We start from the raw sequence: 14,125 nt of genomic DNA, 5'->3' as shown, positions 1-14,125 counted from the left end.
GTATTGTGTTGCCCCTAGTCTTGGCCTTAACCTCATGTATCTTCCTCTGGTTATTGTGGGATTTGGGGCTTTGGAACTGTTTTTCTTTCCAACCCAACCAACATTAGGTGGTCATGGGCTGATAGCCATGCACCAATGCATGGGTGGGCATAAGGGCAGTTGCTACCATCCAATTAGAGTGCTGTTGCTATTGTCTGCTGCCTCAATCCTCACCCCACTCTTCTGGTTTTATTTTTCCTTTTTCTTTCTGAATTATTACTGCTGAAGGCCTTATTCACCCTGCTCCTTGGGACAGAAATAACCGTGAAGAGGAAGGATGGCTACAGATAAATGTTTTCACACCAGGTCACCAAAACCCCACAAAAAAGTGGTCCTTTAACTCAGTCTGGCCTGTTTGTTAGTTCTGGGGGGGTGGGGGTGTCTTTAAGACTTGTGGACTTCAACTCCCAGAATTCCTCAAATAGCCATGCTGCTGAGGAATTCTGGGAGTTGAAGTCCCCAGACTTAACATTTCCAAGTTTGAAAAGTCGCCCTGTATTAGCTCAAATAGAGAAGAGGTACATAGAAACATAGAAGATTGGCGGCAGAAAAAGACCTCATGGTCCATCTAGCCTGCCCTTATACTATTTCCTGTCTTTTATCTTAGGATGGATCTATGTTTATCCCAGGCATGTTTAAATTCAGTTACTGTGGATTTGACAACCACGTCTGCTGGATGTTTGTTCCATGCATCTACTACTCTTTCAGTAAAATAATATTTTCTCACACTGCTTCTGATCTTTCCCCCAACTAACCTCAGATTGTGCCTCCTTGTTCTTGTGTTCACTTTCCTATTAAAAACACTTCCCTCCTGAACTTTATTTAGCCCTTTAACGTATTTAAATGTTTCGATCATGTCCCCCCTTTTCCTTCTGTCCTGCCCCAGCTCCAGAGAAGCCTTTGGAGCCTGGGGAGGGCAAAGCATGAGTCTACTGGGCCCACCAGAAGTTGGGAAACAGGCCATTTCTGGCCTCCATAGGGCCTCCTGGGGGTGGGAGAAGCTGTTTTTGACCTCCCTAGGCATTGAATTATGGGTGTGGGCACTCACGCATACACGATAGTGCACAAGCATGCTCTTTTGGCACCCAAATGAAAGAAGGTTTCCCATCAATATCCTAGAACCAGGACCTGGGTGGGGAATGATCGTTTCCCCCATCACAAGCTCAACACCTTCAACTACAGCCCTTTCTCCGCTAAAGAATGCCCCTAATGTAGTCGTTGGCCACTAGAGTGATCCTTCCAAGGCAGTTGGGAAGGCAACCCATGAAGATCTGGAGGCAAGAAATCCAAAGCCCATCCTTCATCAATGGGGGCTCCTTAGGACACTCATCATTCCAAGCGAGGATCACCCGACCTATAAATGGAATTGTAGGAACCCCAAACAAGTTCTGAGACCAAGCTGCTATCCACGGCAACAATCTTTTCCAGCATTTCAAATTACAAAAAAAATCAAAGTCTTCACAGGTATTCAAATAAATAAAAGGAACGGCTGGGTTTTTGCTCTGAAGTTTTGACCCAACTGTGCAAGATCCCACAGGTGTGAGACAGTCTCCATCGGGCCACTCTTCTGCAAAGCCTCTTCTTACCATAGTTCTGAGCCAGCTGAGTGTCATGTCTGGAAACGAATACAGCCAAGGCAGTTCCAATGCCAAACTTCCGGCACCTAGAGGAGCAAGACCACCCTTCGTGGATGGCTTGCTCCATCAACTAGAGTTCCTCTTTCATACTAGATAGCAAGCAGCGGTGGGCTACAAGCCGGAACACTAAATTGCGCTTGTTGTCACGGCTCGTAAGTTCTTGCAGGACCAGCATGGTTTTGCTGCTGCATCTGTGAAGGAAGCAAAATTGTACACAGAATTGCAGGTGTAACGATGTTTGGCAAGGTTTTTTACCTTCCGCGCATGCTGAAACACGGGCGTACCTGTGGCTCCGTGCACGATTTTGCTTCCTCCAAAATTGCACTGGTCCCATAAAAACCTACGAGCCGTGGCGGCGAGCGCAATTTAGCATTCTGGCTCGGTAGCAAGTCTTCTATTTCTGTCCCTGATACGGATTGTCTTAGTCCTACACCAACGACACTAAAGGCTGCAGCCCACCATCGTAGGTCCAGCCGATGGCTCCAGAAGCTATCGCCGCCACGACCGCCTGCGTCCCTGCTTATAAATTATAGCATAGCACCGTGAAATTAAGGCTTATCCTGGCGGGATGAACAAGTACCGCTCCCGAAACTTGAAACTGAATGGGGATTCATCGCCGTCCCATTCATCAGGGTTGTCGATTGTCATACGACGCTGTGCCTCACGCCGGGTTCCTGAGGCGGTTCCAAATTAACCGGGACCACAACGTCTTCCTTCTGACAACAGACGCAATGCAAGAAGTCAGAGACGTTGTGGGTGAAGAGGCGGCGGCAGGGATGAAGATACTGCATGAAAGAAAGCATGAAGACGATGGCCAGACAGTAAGCCACCAGCAGCTGTAGGACCAGCATCGGGGTGCAGATGTACTCGTAGAACTCCGTCTTGAAGAAGTACCACACTAGGAGCAACAGGCTGTTCTCCAGTCCACGGAACACATAGAACAAAGCTAAGCAGCCCCAGTTTTGAGACCTGACGATCAAGTCTCGCCTGGACAACCGGAGCTGGACGGCCGACCAACAGAAGACGTTAATGCCGCCGTAGAGCAGAGTGATGCAGATCAGGACCGTCAATGTTCCCACCCGGCTGAAGTTTTTCTCCACGTTCTCGGGCAGCTTGGCCCCGCTTCTCCAAAACTCGACCCACGGCAAAAAGAAGAAGACCAAGAAGTTGGCCGCCCCGACGGCCAAGCCGTAATATTTGAAGACGGTGCCGAAGAGGACCAAGATGGTGATGCGGGTGGAGATCTCCAAGCCCCTCCACAAGATGATGCAGATGAAGGCCAGCGGGTGGAGGCGGATCTTGTAGTCGTCGTACTTGATCTGGATGGCCAAGGTGTTGCAGACCAAAGCGCCATACGTGACCGAGAGTAAGCACATGGTCATCAGGACAGCTAGAAGGGAAGCAAAAATGAGAGGTGAGCAAGGAAGAGTGACCGTTACCAACCTGTAAAAATCAAGAGGTGCTGGGGATCACTGCAGTTGCTCAATTACGACAGGTAGTCCTTGAGTTACGACCACAATTGAGCCCTACGTTGATGTTGCTAAGCAAAACATTTGATCAGTGGGTTTGCCCCATTTGATTGATTGATTGATTGATTTCTATGCCGCCCTTCTCCTGAGACTCAATGGCTTACAACAAAGGTCATATAAACATATTGGAAATCTAAATAAAATTACAATCTAAAAATCCCCATAGTTAAAAGTTAAACAATAGATTCATACATCATACATTCATCCATGAGCCGAGGTGGTGCAGCAGATAGAGTGCAGTACTGCAGGTTATTAAAGCTGACTGCTAGATCTGCAGGTCAGCGGTTCAAATCTCATCACTGGCTCAAGGTTGGCTCAAGCCTTCCATCCTTCCAAGGTGGGTCAAATGAGGAGCCGGATTGTGGGGGCAATAGGCTGGCTCTGTTAAAAAGTGCTATTGCTAACATGTTGTAAGCCGCCCTGAGTCTAAGGAGAAGGGCAGCATAAAAATTGAATGAATGAATGAATGAATAAGGTGGGGCAAGATGTTAAAATTTCAATGATCCCCAGTCTGCCGGCAGAGGTGGATCTTTAAAACTTTACGGAAGGCAGGAAGAGTGGAGGCAGTACGGATCTCTGGGGGGAGCTTGTTCCATAAATATAAATATAAATATAAATATAAATGTAAATGTAAATGTAAATGTAAATGTAAATGTAAATTGTAAATGTAAATGTAAATTGTAAATGTAAATATAAATATAAATATAAATATAAATATAAATAAAAAATATAAATATAAATATAAATATAAATATAAATTATAAATATAAATTATAAATTATAAATATAAATATAAATATAAATAAAAAATATAAATATAAATATAAATATAAATATAAATTATAAATATAAATTATAAATATAAATTATAAATTATAAATATAAATATAAATAGTAAAATATAAATAGTAAAATATAAATATAAATATAAATATAAATATAAATATAAATATAAATATAAATATAAATAAAAAATATAAATATAAATATAAATATAAATATAAATTATAAATATAAATTATAAATATAAATTATAAATATAAATATAAATAGTAAAATATAAATAGTAAAATATAAATATAAATATAAATATAAATATAAATATAAATATAAATTATAAATATAAATATAAATATAAATATAAATAAAAAATATAAATATAAATATAAATATAAATATAAATTATAAATATAAATTATAAATATAAATTATAAATTATAAATATAAATATAAATAGTAAAATATAAATAGTAAAATATAAATATAAATATAAATATAAATATAAATATAAATATAAATATAAATAGTAAATAGTAAATATAAATATAAATATAAATTATAAATATAAATATAAATAGTAAATATAAATAGATAATTATAAATATAAATATAAATAGTAAATATAAATAGATAAATATAAATATAAATATAAATATAAATATAAATATAAATATAAATATAAATATAAATATAAATATAAATATAAATATAAATATAAATCTAAATCTAAATCTAAATCTAAATCTAAATCTAAATCTAAATCTAAATCTAAATCTAAATCTAAATCTAAATCTAAATCTAAATCTAAATCTAAATCTAAATCTAAATCTAAATCTAAATCTAAATCTAAATCTAAATCTAAATCTAAATCTAAATATAAATCTAAATATAAATATAAATATAAATATAAATATAAATATAGCCTCGCGTGCCCTCAGATATGACTCTGGGTGCCATCTGTGTTATGCACAACCATAGATTCGCCATCACTGATCTATATATAGGGTAGAAATCTCAGGTTCTAAAAAAAATGCTGGCACTGTGGATGTCAGAGCCCTGCAAAGGAAAGGGGCCTGCTATTGGGAGTGGGGTGACAGTTGTTTGCAACTAGGGAGGTAGACGTGGGGGGTGGGAATGGGAAATGAGATTTGCTGCTGCAGGGTGTGTCTCCTCTCTTTTTTCCAGAATCCATACTGAAAGTTCACAAGGAGTTAGAGGAGAAACCATGTGCTGAGCTAAGCTAAAAGAAACCAGTGAAACTGGTTAGTCAAGCAGAGGAATGCCCTCGTAAAATCCAAAATACCCTTTCACCTTAATCTACACCAGGTTCTGCAGGAGCGGATCCCGTAGACTAATTTCTGTAGAAAGATGGAATTTTGTGGATTTGGGGGCGAATTCATTTCTTCGACCGGATATAACTAACTAACTAACTAACTAACTAACTAACTAACTAACTAACTAACTAACTAACTTACTTACTTACTTACTTACTTACTTACTTACTTACTTACTTACTAACCTACTAACTTACTAACTTATTTATTTTTATTTTTTATTTATTTATTTTGTCCAATATAAATTGAAAGTTAAAGAGAATAAAAACATGTAGTAGTAAATATCAGGGAAAGGATAGAAGAAAAGATATGAGAATAGAATACGTCAATGAAGAATAGAGGAAAGGATATATGAATCGAAGAAAAGATATATAAAATATAGGAGAGACAATTGGACAGAGGATGGAAGGCACACTAGTGCACTTATGCTCGCCCCTACTTCACTTACTAACTTACTTACTTTATGTATGTATTTATTTATTTATTTATTTGTTTGTTTGTTTAATTTGTCAAGTACATATTGGTAGTACTGTACGTACTATGAAGAGGTATGAAGAATGGTTGCAGAAACTGGGCATGGCTAGTTTGATGAGGAGAAGGACCAGGGGAGACATGATAGCAATGTTCCAATATCTCAGGGGTTACTACTAAGAAGTGGGAGTCAACCTATTCTCCAAAGCACTTGAGGGTAGAACAAGAGCAATGGGTGGAAACTAAACAAGGGGAGAAGCAACTTAGAACTAAGGAGAAATTTCTTGACAATCGGTGAAACAGCTTGCATCTAGAAGTTGTGAATGCTCCAACACTGGAAGTTTTAAAGAAGATGTTGGATAACCATCTGTCTGAAGTAGTGTAGGGTTTCATGCCTAAGCAGGGGATTGGACTAGAAGACCTCCAAGGTCCCTATAATCTCTGTTGTTGTTATTATTAGTATACAAAGATATAACACTGTTTATATTTATTTATTTTGTTTATTTGTCAAACATGTACAGGAAAGTAGTGTGAATAAGTCAAAAGTAATGATAAAAGAGGACAATAGAACAGTAGGACAGGACAGAGACGATAGGCACAATGGTGCGCTTATGTACACCCCTTATACATATAAATCTATGTATGTACATATATACTGCTCAAAAAAACAAAGGGAACACTTAAACAACACAATATAACTCCAAGTAAATCAAACTTCCGTGAAATCAAACTGTCCCCTTAGGAAGCAACATTGATTGACAACCAATTTCACATGTTGTCAGCACATTCAACTTTGTACAGAACAAAGTATTCAATGAGAATATTTCGTTCATTCTGATCTAGGATGTGTTCTTTGAGTGTCCCCTTTGTTTTTTTGAGCAGTGTACTTATGAGATGGATACTAATAAGAGGGAAACATTAGGACAGGGGATGGAAGGCACATTGGTGCACTTACGTATGTCCCTCACTGACCTCTTAGGAATCGGGTGAGGTCAACAGTGGATAGTCTAAGGGTAAAGTTTTGGGGGTTTGGTGATGAAACTATAGAGTAAAGCCAAGGCCAGCTTCGAGAGTTTGACTATGAAAGCCTGAGAGGTTTTTAACTTGTGTTTCCTTCATTCAATTCTCATTTGAGTTAAATCTGCTTAGGAGGGGATAGAGAATCTTCGCGGAGAAATATGGAGGATATACAGAATGAGGAAATGGCCCATTTTGCCACTGACTCCTTGGCAAAGGCTAAGACGGAATTGACTTTCAAAAATTCCCAAAGCCTCCCACACAAATGTACATTCGGTATCTATGAACAAAGTCTCAAACATCGGTTGCAAAACCTTGTTTTACTTTTACAGGGACTGACGATACTTCTGATATGAATGTAAGGAAAAAACCACCCAGGATAAACACTCTGTAAACACAAAGAATTCTCCTGCCTTCCAACTCCTGGAAGGGGATATGGAAGTCATATATGTCTCCCTAAGTGAGGAAATTCCATATGGAACATCTACTGTTTGAGAACTTTAGGCGGGAATGTTAGTATTGTAGAGACTTTTCCGACCAATATACCTTATTAAAAAGCACACACTTGTCTGAGCTTAAGCTACCAGATTCCTGATTTTGTTCACCGCTTGGAATTCCTATATGATTGTGCTGAATTACCATAGTTTTTGGAGTATAAGATGCACCTCCCTCCCAAAATAGGTTTGGAAATCTTGGTGCATCTTATACTCCAATAAACACGGCCTAAGCATAGCCCATAAAATCATCTGCTACAAGGTCCTTCCTCTCAACGACTACTTCAGCTTCAACCACAACAACACATGAGCACACAACAGATGCAAACTTAAAGAGGGAGATTGTGATCCCGTTGTATAGGGCGCTGGTGAGACCCCGTTTGGAATACTGTGTGCAGTTCTGGAGACCTCACCTACAAAAAGATATGGATAAAATTGAACAGGTCCAAAGACGGGCTACAAAAATGGCGGAAGGTCTTAAGCATAAAACTGATCAGGAAAGACTTCATGAACTCCATCTGTATAGTCTGGAGGACAGAAGGGAAAGGGGGGACATGATCGAAACATTTAAATAGGTTAAAGTGTTAAATAAGATTCAGGAGGGAAGTGTTTTTAATAGGAAAGTGAATACAAGAACAAGGGGGCACAATCTTAGGTTAGTTGGGGGAAAGATTAGAAGTAACGTGAGAAAATACTATTTTACTGAAAGAGTAGTAGATCCTTGGAACAAACTTCCAGCAGACGTGGTTGCTCAATCCACAGGAACTGAATTTAAACGTGCCTGGGATAAACATAGATCTATCCTAAGATAAAATACAGGAAATAGTATAAGGGCAGACGAGATGGACCATGAGGTCTTTTTCTGCCGTCAATCTTCTATGTTTCTAAGAAAGGAAGAGAAATTCCTGGAGGGGGATTAAACTTGGCATCACGCACATCTGGGAAAGATCAGCTGGGATGTTCAAAGCACTGACTCACACTGGATCAGTTGGATGGGTGTGTTACCTGCCTGCTTGTTTCCAAGGTGATATCCCTCTCGGAAAGCAGGTGGCAAAATGCCTTCGTGCCTGGCAATTAAAATACCTGCAGTCGGATTTTATAAACACCAATTATTGGAACCACACCTCTGGGAATGGCGCAGAAGCTTCTAATAAACCAGTGCTAGAGAAAGGCACACCTATTGAACTTATACCCCTAACCCATGTTCCAAAGACTTGATTGTCAAGAATTCGCAGTGAATTTTTCTGAGCCTTTTAGGCAATATTTAATTTTTTCAGCCATGGGGGCGCTGCAGCTTTCCTAATCTTTAAAAACATGAGCTCTGCTTTCCAGCCTTAAAAGGGACTGTAAAATCCCCTGCAAGAGTCCAGATTGATCCCTGGAGATGTTGGCAACCGAGCCGAGGTTCTGGCTGGAAGTCTTTTTAGCAAAGAGACTTTAAAAGCTCACTGGCAACAACGATAAAATAACTTCTCTCTTTTTTCTGCAAAAAGGAGTGGTGCCGATGCTCGGTTTCATTGGTAAATGGTTACAACTGGGATGGCAATAATTGCAGGGCCACACTTTGAATTTTTGGAAACTGTTAAAGTGGAAATACCAGGGCCGTATCAAGGAGCTGAGTTACAGCAAGAAATTGGGGGTCATTTTCACATTAAGAATAGAATTTTAGTTTTATATATGATTTACTCATAGAGAATGTGAGAAAAAAATGCAAATTATATTCTGAAGATACAAATAATAATATATTCTATATATTTACATATATATGTATATGTATATATTGATAAGTATATATGGGTATATATTGATAAGTTACTATGAACAAATTCTATGTATTGAAAACAACTTTAAACTGCTGTATCTTTTTAATGATGTTTACCACTTATATCACACTATGGAAATTGCTTTTTTCTTTACTGTTTGTTTGTTTTTAGGTTTTTTGTTTTGTCTGATTTTCTTGTTATATGTGTTCTTTTTGTGTTTTTAATGTACATAACCAATAAAAATTATATATATATAAAAAACAGAATTTTAGTGAATAACATCAATAAAGAATAGCATGATGGACATGTTTGATCTCACTGTTTAGGTCCCGAGGGATAATTGTCAACCTGTTCCCAACTCAAACTGGTTAAGAAATTATACCAGGATTTTTCAACAGACCAAAACAGATCCTAAAGAAACTTAAGGCCACATGGCTGAATAGCTACAGACTTATGGCCTTGAATTTGGATAGAATTAGAATTAGAATAGAAGAGAATAGAATAGAATAGAATTCTTTATTGGCCAAGTGTGATTGAACACACAAGGAATTTATCTTTGGTGCATATGCTCTCAGTGTATATAAAATAAATATACATTTGTCAAGAATCATGAGGTGCAACACTTAATGATTGTCATAGGAGCCAGATACACAATGAAGAATCAATCAATATTAATAAAAATCTTAAGGATACAAGCAACAAGTTACAGTCGTACAGTCATAAGTGAGAGGAGATGGGTAAATAAATAATATGAACTTATTTTCATAGGATGGGCAAAACATATCCTGAGAATAGAACCACTCCCTTGTCACTCCAATGTTATGTCAAATCCTAAAGAGGAACAAGACATGATGGATAGATATAGAATATTTCCTAATATGGGGCCTATTTTATTAAGAGTTAGAAAGAAAAAGGTAGACAGTAGAAATTGGGTAAATAGTATTGTGTATACTCATATATATAAGAATGTATTAGAATTACAATGTACAGTATACACAAATGTTAGAAGTTGGAAGATTATGACTATGTACAGTATATATAAATAGTATCATTATTATTATTGTTGTGTGTAAAGTATATTGACCTACTTATTACTTCTTACAATACTAGACAACACAGTATCAACAGTAGAGACCTTCAAATTTCTAGGTTCTATCATATCTCAAGACCTAAAATGGTCACCCAACATCAAAAACGTCATCAAAAAAGCACAAGAAAGAATGTTCTTTCTGCGCCAACTCAGGAAGCTGAAACTGCCCAAGGAGTTGCTGATACAGTTCTACAGAGGAATCATTGAGTCTGTCATCTGCACCTCTTTAATTAGTTTGGTTTCTGCAACCCAACAAGACCGACACAGACTTCGGAGGAGAATCAGAACTGTAGAAAAAGCAATTGCTGTCAACCATTGAGGACCTGTATACTGCACGAGTCAAAAAGACCCCTTGCATCCTGGACATAAATTGTTTCAACTCAACAATTCTATAGAGCAAGACAACTAGACACAAGGACAGTTTTTTTTCCAAACGCCACCACTCTGCTAAACAAATAATTCCCACTTTCAAGCTATTTACTAAGACTGCGTTACTATTGCTATTTTATCATTGTTCCTACCACCCATCTCTTCCCACTTATGACTGTATGACTAACTTGTTGATAGTTTCCTTATTGTTTCCCGATTGCTTATTTGTACCCTATGAAAATCACTGAGGGCATATGCACCGATGCCAACTTCCTTGTGTGTCCAATTGCACTTGGCCAATAAATAATTCAATTCTGTTCTGTTCTATTCTATTACGGATGTTAAAAAAAACTTTAAATAAAAGTATGTGTGCATTCTACATTCTACGACCTCACCAAAAATAAAGAACTAACAGTGGGACAGAAATTTCTATTTACGATGTTGAAACCATACACAAATGATTCACTAGATATCAACAAATTTTTCTAAAACTTCAGTTTTAGAAATCGAATTTTTTCCTATATAAATCAATGGCCACAAAAATATCAGGAATTAACAGAAATGTAACAAGTCTATGAAGGCTTTGAGACATGATAGTCAACAAAGAGGTTGACTAGTCTCTGTTGTATATATGTACAGTTTCCTTCTCTTTTTCTTTCTTCTTTTCTTTCTCTTTTTTCCCTCTTTCCTCTTCTCTTCTTTAACTCTTCTTCTTTACTTTTTATTTTATTAATGTGTTGTACTGTTCTCTCCTTTCTATTCAATTACAACATTAACTACTTATTATGATAGAGGTTCAATACAAAACTATATATTTGTACAGTGGTACCTCTACTTAAGAACTTAATTCGTTCCGTGACCAGGTTCTTAAGTAGAAAAGTTTGTAAGTAGAAGCAATTTTTTCCCATAGGAATCAATGTAAAAGCAAATAATGCATGCAAACCCATTAGGAAAGAAATAAAAGCTCAGAATTTGGGTGGGAGGAGGAGGAGGAGGAAGAAGACAGTCGCTGCCCAGAGCGAAGGCAGCGTTTCTTTTCTCTGGGCGCTGGCAGAGGTTTATTCCCTCTCCAAGTGCCCAGAGAAAGGAAAATGCTTTGTTCGCTCTGGACTGCCAAAGCCTCCTTAAGTGTCAGCAAAAGGCTCCTCTGGCAGCCCAGAAAAGCCCGAGATGGCTGGGATTAAAGGGGGAATGGCAGGAAAGTGGCCAGGCCTTTGTGCCACTCTCAAATTTCCTGGGAAATTTTTCCAGGCTCAGGTTCTTAAGTAGAAAATGATTCTTGAGAAGAGTCAAAAAAATCTTAAACACCCGATTCTTATCTAGAAAAGTTCTTAAGCAGAGGCGTTCTCAAATAGAGGTCCGCAGTCTGCATTGGTTGCCGATCACAATTCAAAGTGTTGGTTATGACTTATAAAGTCATTCATGGCACCGGACCAGGATATCTGTGAGACCGCCTTCTGCCGCACAAATCCCAATGGCCGGTTAGGTCCCACAGAGTTGATCTTCTCCAGGTCCCGTCGACTAAACAATGTCGTCTGGTGGGACCCAGGGGAAGAGCCTTCTCTGTGGTGGCTCCAACCCTCTGGAATCAACTCCCCCCAGAGATTAGGACTGCCCCCACCCTCCTTGCCTTTCGTAAACTCCTTAAAACCCACCTCTTTCTTTCTTTCTTTCTTTCTTTCTTTCTTTCTTTCTTTCTTACTTACTTACTTACTTACTTACTTACTTACTTACTTACTTACTTACTTACTTACTTACTTACTTATTTATTGGATTTGTATGCCGCCCCTCTCCGTAGACCTCTGTCATCAGGCTTCGGAGAACTGAGACATCCCCCCCTTGCCTATGTAGTTTTGTGCATGATATGACTGTGTGTATGTATTTTATATATTGGGTTTTTTTCTTTTTAGACTTTTTAATGTAAAACTGTTATTTTAGATTTTAATTATTAGATTTGTTACCATGTATTGTTTTTATCACTGTTGTGAGCCGCCCCGAGTCTGCGGAGAGGGGCGGCATACAAAGCTAATAAATAATAATAATAATAATAAATAATACTGATGTACTTGTTTTTATATTCCTCATGCTCAAATTTCTCTTTTGTGATTTGTACATGGAGACACATACACATATTGTGGTTTTGTTCTTTCTTCAATACAGAAAGTTTAAAAAATTTAAAAGTGTGTTTGTGTGTGTGTGTGTGTGTGTGTGTGTAGACAGAGGGGGGAGGGAGAGAGAGAGATTTAAAAAACCAGCTTCCCAACTTCTTTTATTATTATTATTATTTATTATTATTATTATTTATTGGATTTGTATGCCGCCCCTCTCCGCAGAGTCCTCTTTTGTCCTCATCAGGAGAGCAAATACGTTTTCTAGTCAAAATTAGAACTCCCCCTCCCCACAAACCCTTTAGTTTCCTTTCCCCTCCCCATCCTTTCGCCCTGCTCTGTCCTTACCTCTGCTAGGGGGGGCGTACTGCTCTACTACAGTGACATAGAGCTGTAGGGTGAGCTGTGGGGTGGAGCCCAAGAAGGCCTGAATGACCGCCATGCGCTTGAAAGCATTACGGTGAGTGACCAGCCGCCGGACCAGATGCCCCACTTCCTGCTCAATCTCGATCTCGCAGTCGCTGTGGAGATGTTTCTTGCGGGTGATGGTGACGTACGGCTCTTCCTCCCGGCCCTGGCGGTAGAACATCACTATGGACTCCAAACACCTGCCAAAAAAGAGAGAGAAGGAAAGGAATAAAAAACGTACAGGAACGCCTTCTGCCGCGTAAATCACAGCGGCTGACCAGGTCCCACAGAGTTGGTCTTCTCCAGGTCCTGTCGACCAGACAATGCCATCTGGCGGGGCCTAGGAGGAGAGCCTTCTCTGTGTTGGCCCCGGCCCTCTGGAACCAGCTCCCTCCGGAGATTCGGACTGCCCCCACCGTCCCCGCCTTTCGCAAGAGCCTTAAGACCTGTCTATGTTGCCAGGCGTGAGGCAACTAGCATACGCCTCCCCCCCTTCTGACTATTAAAAGTTATGTGTGGGTATGATTGTAATATTGAGTGTTGATGGTGTATTACTGTTTGTTTTTAAGACAATGGGTTTTAGCTATAGTTTTAATTATTAGATTTGTATTTATATTGTGTTATTGTTGTTGTGAGCCGCCCCGAGTCTCCGGAGAGGAGCAGCATACAAGTCTAATAAATTATTATTACTGTATTATTATTATTATTATTATTATTATTATTATTATTAATGATAATAATATTCAGTGGTGCAGTGGTTAGAGTGCGGTACTGCAGGCTAGTTCTGCTGACTGCTGGCTGCCTGCAATTTGGCAGTTCAAATCTAACCAGACTCAAGGTTAATTCAGCCGTCCGTCTTTCCAAGGGGGGTTAAATGAGGAGCCAGATGACAGCAATAGGCTGACTCTGTAAGCTGCTTAGAGAAGGCTGTAAAGCACTGTGAAGTGGTACCGTATTTTTCAGAGTATAAGACGCACTGGAGTATAAGACGTTTTTGGGGAGGAAAATAGGGAAAAGAATCTGCCTACCAGGTATTCAACTGGGTAGCGTCTTTAGTCTGGTCACCTCGTGCTTAAGGTGACCAGA

General features: G+C 38.8%; 1 protein-coding gene across 1 annotated transcript in view; it reads right to left on the bottom strand.

The window, feature by feature from the left end:
• Positions 1 to 1,439: 1,439 nt before the first annotated feature.
• Positions 1,440 to 14,125, bottom strand: part of XKRX (XK related X-linked) — a 33,230-nt gene continuing 20,544 nt past the window's right edge. The window contains exons 2-3 of the mRNA XM_070758328.1: positions 12,980 to 13,239; positions 1,440 to 3,066 (exon numbers count right to left, since the gene is read on the bottom strand). Of these exons, the coding sequence (XP_070614429.1) occupies positions 2,321 to 3,066; positions 12,980 to 13,239 (1,006 nt within the window). The 3' untranslated portion in view covers positions 1,440 to 2,320. The remainder of the gene's footprint in view (positions 3,067 to 12,979; positions 13,240 to 14,125) is intronic.

Source organism: Erythrolamprus reginae, chromosome 8 (assembly GCF_031021105.1).
Source record: "Erythrolamprus reginae isolate rEryReg1 chromosome 8, rEryReg1.hap1, whole genome shotgun sequence".
NCBI lineage: Eukaryota > Metazoa > Chordata > Lepidosauria > Squamata > Dipsadidae > Erythrolamprus > Erythrolamprus reginae.
Note: the sequence above shows the minus strand (reverse complement) of the source record. Positions and strands in the feature narration are given on the sequence as shown.